The sequence below is a fragment of the Haliotis rubra genome, unplaced genomic scaffold, assembly GCF_003918875.1.
Source record: "Haliotis rubra isolate DU_JTF1 unplaced genomic scaffold, ASM391887v1 Scf340, whole genome shotgun sequence".
Lineage (NCBI taxonomy): Eukaryota > Metazoa > Mollusca > Gastropoda > Lepetellida > Haliotidae > Haliotis > Haliotis rubra.
Genome location: NW_025767014.1, coordinates 1,074,663 through 1,080,997, shown reverse-complemented (window position 1 = coordinate 1,080,997; position 6,335 = coordinate 1,074,663). Strand labels below are relative to the sequence as shown.

The 6,335-nt window shown below is 38.2% G+C and overlaps 1 protein-coding gene across 2 annotated transcripts; it reads right to left on the bottom strand.

The window, feature by feature from the left end:
* Positions 1-232: 232 nt before the first annotated feature.
* Positions 233-2,919, bottom strand: LOC124284662 (ankyrin-1-like). 2 transcript variants are annotated; one of them, XM_046720767.1, is made up of 2 exons: positions 2,805-2,919; positions 233-1,561 (listed from the first exon to the last, which is right to left on the bottom strand). In XM_046720767.1, exon 2 carries the CDS (start codon positions 1,525-1,527, stop codon positions 355-357), a length of 1,173 nt encoding a protein of 390 aa, XP_046576723.1. In that variant the 5' UTR covers positions 1,528-1,561; positions 2,805-2,919; the 3' UTR covers positions 233-354. The 2 variants fall into 2 exon arrangements, with proteins under 2 accessions (XP_046576723.1, XP_046576724.1); XM_046720768.1 differs by lacking the exon at positions 2,805-2,919 and adding an exon at positions 2,079-2,290.
* Positions 2,920-6,335: the final 3,416 nt, after the last annotated feature.

The window sequence follows — 6,335 nt, the reverse complement described above, 5'->3', positions numbered from 1 at the left end:
TGGCATGACAAGCGATTGCTTTAACCACTAGGCTAACCCACCACCCATTTTCATAGATTAATAAAGAGTGCATTTTTTCTACTTTGCTGAATCTTCTGTGATATTGGTACTTTGTTTATTGTTACAATGTTCAGGGAAGTACTAATACACAATGAACTGGATTATGTAAAGTTAGAAACTAAGTATGGTGTTATCAAGCAAATCATCTGTAATAATGTTAAAAACAGTATTCAACCTTATAAATAACATATTTATTTTCAATTGATAAATACATCAATGTGATCATTCATTATGCATCAGACTTATCACAAAGAGTAAACTTGGCAAAAGTGTAAAAATCTTTTTGAGCTCACATCATCCATCCCCAAAGTCAAATGTCTTGAAACAAATGAGTTCCTTCAATCTGGACGGCAGAGGCAAATCATGCACAAGCTGATCCATGTTGTCACCAAGATATCTCCTCAAAAACAAGCATGTGATTTCCCGGAGTGTCCTGGAATTTCTGGCCATATAGAGGAGGGTCTCCGCTATCTTAGTGTCTTTGATTGCTGCAGGCACTGTGTTGTAGTGGAGCCAGTTTTCCCGTGACACCTCATACCCTCCATCGAGCATCATCTGCAGGAGTCGCTCCTCACCCCTTACTGCAGCTAGGTATAGTGGAGTCTGTTTTGCATAGTTCTCAGTGCACATGTCCACATTCTTCTGTATCAGGAACTGGGCAATAGTCGGTTTGTTGTAGTACACTGCCAAATGGAAAGCTGTGAACCCATTGATGTTTTTCTCACCAGAACGAACACCTCTTTTGTAGATCATTTTAACAATATCAATATGGCCACTACTGACAGCAATATGGAAGCAGTTTTCATCGTCATTTGTGGTTTGATGTATGGAACCACTGGCGTCGAGCAAGGTCTCAACAACGTTCTCATAGCCATAACACACTGCGGTATGAAGTGCAGTCCATCCATCTTTGTCTGCACGGTTTACATCAGCACCATTGGCAATTAATAACTTGCAAACATCATCATGTCCTAAGCATGTGGCTGCATGCATTGGCGTGAACCCATCAATCTGGGCAATGTTGACACATGCACCTGCAGAAAGAAGATATTCCACTAGGTCAATGTGACCATACGTTGAAACCCAGTGGAGTGGTGTACGATGATCACTGTCACGGCTATTGATGTCGACACCTCGGCGAACAAGTCTCCTCACAACCTCAAGATGACCTTTTGATGCTGCCATGTGGATCGGTTGTCTAAACCACATATGATCGGATAGGTCTGGTTGAAGGGGGTCACACTTGTACTGCAACAGTAGGTCAACAATGTCCTCAAACCCAGCAGTGGCAGCCTGGCATATTGGGTTCTGTCCATCGTATACAAAGTTGGGGGATGTGTCTTTAGTCCGTAGCCACACTTGCACTGTATCAATGTCATTGTTGTTGATAGCTGTCAGCAGGGTGACCCAGTCTTGACAAACAGCTGTGCTGGTTGATATGACAACAGGTAGGTTGCTTACACTCATTTTGTTTCAGTTCATTAGTCCCATCACAGGTAAACTGCAAGAAACAGAGAGTAATTAGGTCATTAGATATATTGCCTTTCAAGTGTTCAGAGAGCATATTATAAGTGTAACAAATGAAGCAATGGCACTGTGCCCCAGAAGGATGACAATTTTCATTGTCAAGATATTGTAATAAGTGCCTCTTAACTGATACATTGTGTATTTTAAGTAATCATAACGCTCAGAAAAGAGTAGTTCAGCCAGCTAAACGTTTTCCTACCTAGCCGAGAGCTGCGATGTGGGCTTGACTGTATAGGACCGCATCGCGGCTCTCGGCCAGTTTAGCTGGCTGAACTAAAAAAAGTGGGAATAAATAATATCCTCTTGTTATGCGGGTAAGAGTGCTGTACGTACTTGCCCCTACCTAATTTTTAACTATAAACTATAGTGTTTGCTCATCACAAAAATAGGCAGGGGTACGTAAGGAACTCTTTCCCCAGACGGTGACTCTCTGGTCGTTGTGACATAGCTGAAATATCACTGACTGGCGTAAAACAATATGATTCACTCACCCAGTACGGTAGTCCAGCATAAAACAGGTTGGGGAAACCTACCGATCGGCCTATGAAAGGCCGAACGGGATATTATAGGCCATTCTGCCTATTTTGCTATAGGCCGATCAGGCTATATTTGACCATTATTATTAACATTTCACAAACTATCAATTTCCGCATGAAATGGTTTTATTAGATCATAGAGATGAATAGTTAATGGACCTGCTCAGCATGAAAAAAATGAGTTTTTGGACAAAATGGAAATTTGTTCAGGAAAAGATGTTTCATTTAAGAACAGATTTTCATTTTGACAACTAAAACTGAATATCTATGTCATTAATTTTCAGTGAAAATTGTCAAAAATATTCTAGTCTTATATTTAATTAGCAATTTCCAAACTCCTTTATTATGTGATGAAAATGCTCAAAAAGGGTTTGAATGAGAACCTTAGAACATCAAAACTTGAATGATGTTAATATCCTCATGCGGAAATGCACCACTTCAAATTTATTTGATAAATATCATAATTATAGGCCAATCAGCCTATAGCAAAATAGGCGGAACGGCCTATTATATCCCGTTTGGCCTATTATAGGCCGATCGGTAGGTTTCCCCAACCTGTTATATAACTAGACTAAGATAAGACGGTCACCGTCTATTTTTAAAACATAAGTTCCGTGAAAAGTTTGTTTTGCTTTCCTTGAAACAAACGTCTACTTGCGCCATTGCAATATCACTGCATACCTATGTACTAAATGTCAACGCTGTCGTCAGCTGATTCAAGAAAAACAAATTCAATCATAAGTGACGAGGCGGCCATCTTTATCTTCTAAGGGAAGCAAATCGTACATTAAACGGGTTCCAATGTTGGTAGCGCCGCAACTACTAGTTACATAGACGGGAGCCCAGTCGAATCGCATCAAAGAAAAATTCAGTATTTTACATGCGCTTTGAAGATTGTAATCATTCTGCCGTCTGTTCCATTTGATAACCAACGATTTGACATGTTAAACAAAATGCTTAGAGTGACAATAACAGAAAAATAACATACATAACAAATAGATATAATTTTGGATGATATCCACTCTCCCAATGTTTGGCAGTCCTGAGACGGTTGTAAAATTAAAGCGATTTAAACTAATAAGATTAATTATTGAGAGTAGGACAACTAAAAAGTGTTTATTATCAATGAAATAATACTTCAAAAACATAATTCTTCAAAAATGTAAATGGAAGGTGAAACAGGGATTGTCCTGATATGAAAACATTGTCTGCAAATTGAGTGGGACAGATCTACTGTAAATGAACGAAACAGCTAGGTCAATATTGTCGGTATATAAGTGAATAAACTGTAAATTAGTCTGTAAATGAGCTAAACAAACCAAATAGAATTAGTGAAACGGACTAAATGTTAATTATAGACGCGAACTGAATTTATATAACAGAAATTAAACAGATTGTCTGTAATTGATTAACACTCATTCTCAATAGATCGTTGCATTACTGTCGCCGACAATTTTCTTTTAAATTTATGGCTATGAACTTGTTATCGTATGTTTTATAAAAGCACAACAACTTCATGATTCCATGCAACATAAGTTAGATTTTCCTTGTTGTCTTCAAACTTTTCATATTTGCTTTTAATGCCCAATTTTGTAATGTACGTTACTGTCGCCAGGCAACATTGAACGCTTTTGCAGATTTCTAAAATCGTGTTCACATTAATAACTCATATGATTGAGGTGAATACATTTTCCCTAATATATAAAGATTCATTTATATTCATGGGGGGCTCCAGTGAAAGCTGATATTTCATTTTATTACACTCCATACCTGTGTCGCTTGGTTTTTCATAAAACAACTAAACATATATGAATAAGGAAAATGCTCTCATTTGAATGACAAAAAATACTGTTAAATGTTGTTATAATATTGCCTTGTGAATGATAAAACCGTAAATAAGACCATTATATAGCAAAACATCACCGTAATGAAAATATTGGACATCAAAAGTGAAAATCTTAAGGGATAAGAATGCAATGTACGTTACCTACACATACCAGGAAAAAACAGGAAAACAAAGTGGTTTCAATGTGTTTCAGAATGTAAGAAAGTCATGAACAGTGTAAATTTGAATAAAATGGCATCTGTAAGTTTGTGTTTTGTTACTTATTCTGAATATTCGTAATGAACGTTACTGTAATGTACGTTACTGATAAATACGAAACTGCGGAGAAACACGGATTTATGCTGTAACAGCTTTGCTTCTGACATGTGATCAGACGACGCCATTTTCTCACGTCACGTTGGCGTCGAAAGAAGGTTGAAAGATCAACATTATGAAGTTGCAAGCACTCCAAGTAAGTTTGAATTGTGGTGTATTTTGTGGGAGTTAAAGAATAGTAACATATATCCACATTTTAACGAACGTGAACGTTTTTGATACATAACAGACGGGTAAATATACGTAAATATATGAAAGTTGTCATTTGTTAACAAACACTCCATGTTCAATTGCTAACTACAGGGAAATGTACGTTACCGATGGTAACCAAAAAATCTTATCAGCTAAAACATCATGAAATGGAATAATTTTCTTGATTGTTAAGCAAATTACTCATAGTGATGTTGACGGTTAAAAGCATGTTTTGTGTTGAAATCATGTTTGTCAAAAATGTTTGAATTTACTGATGAATTGTGATGAATGAAAAGTGCTCTAGAAAACAAATGCTCAGAATTATTAATGTAGGTTGTTAAAGTGATAAGATGTGATTAAAACGACAATGGTTATAGTAATTTCGGAATTGTAATTCACGGCAAGTATATTTTTAATAAGAATTAGCTCCACTATTGTGTAATTATGTTCTACCTTAAACGCAATTTCTGTATTTTAAATGTAATGGCGTGGAACATGCTGATTGTAAGTGTCTGACATGAGTGCTCATTCTTTCTATACCACCTGAAATCTTCCAGTCTGCTTCGACTACCCACGCGCAGTTGATATTCATGTCTACGGTCAGCTGTACCGCACTACCTTTAAAAGACGTATTCCCAGACCACACTAGATTGACATATGTACATTTGAAGTCTTCCATTAACGCACCACCTTGAGCTGTGCATGTCGATATTCATTAAGAAATCAAGGTTAAAGATCACGATGTTTTTGTTTTACATCAGTGCAACCATTATTTCACTGGGAAATTCCTATCTTGATCGATCACTACTGGGGGCGGTGGGGTATTGTTAAAGCTGGTTTTCGAATCAGGGTACCACCGTTGCATGTTGCAAGAATACTAAAAGCGGCGTAAAACCAAACTACGGCGTCAGTCAGGCAAATAATAGCTGCGAGTTTTTTCATTCTTTTGCCATCTTTAGGCTTGTGAATTTGTGAATGATGGGTGCTACCGGTAGGGTAGACATACTTAACCGTTTAAAACACCTGGTGTTATCGCGGATTTTCAGTGATCCATTCAAATACTTTTCACAGCTGTTTTCCTTTGACACCAAACGTAATTTGTTTCTGTGGACAGAGTCCGACAGACTGTGTATTCTTTCGCACAAACCCTACCACTGATGAATATTACTACACTAAGTCCACGGCAGATTTGAGGGCTCCTACAGACGTCCTGTATGTTACATCATGATCCGTTGTTATTTATTTCCAACTCGTCTATATTTTCAAGACAAAGATATATAGTTGCCCTCTTCAAACAATACTTTAGTTATTTGAGCCTTCCAATTTAGATAAGTCACCTATTTCAAACTAGGTGAGGTGAGGTGAAATTGGGTTTAACGTCGTACTTGAGAATATTTCGCTCATATGACGACGTGCATATGCGTTTATGTGTATGTGCGGCTGTTTGTACTAGCCCAGACTGAAGCTGGTTTAATAGTGATAGCCCACTGAGATACCATGCCGCAGTGAAGCATGAATACCCCACTCAGACACATTATACTGACTCCGAGCCGACCAGTCCTTGTTGTACCCATTAATGCAGAGCGCCAGGCAGGGACCAACAAGTACCATATGTAACGTCTTTTGGTATGACGCGGTCGGGGATCGAACCCGCGACCTTCCGCACTCCGGGCGGACGCTTTAACCACTACACCAAGGAGGCGGTCCTATTTCAAACTAAACCTTGGACACGTTTAGTCGCTATAGCGAGTGAGTGAGTTTAGTTTTACGCCGCACCCAGCAATATTCCAGCTATATGGCGTCGATCTGTAAATAATCCACTCTGAACCAGACAATCCAGTTTTCAACAGCATGTGCAT

Excerpts from the sequence above, each read along its gene's own strand:
- LOC124284662 (XM_046720767.1), bottom strand. The coding sequence starts at position 1,527 with ATGAGTGTAAGCAACCTACCTGTTGTCATATCAACCAGCACAGCTGTT.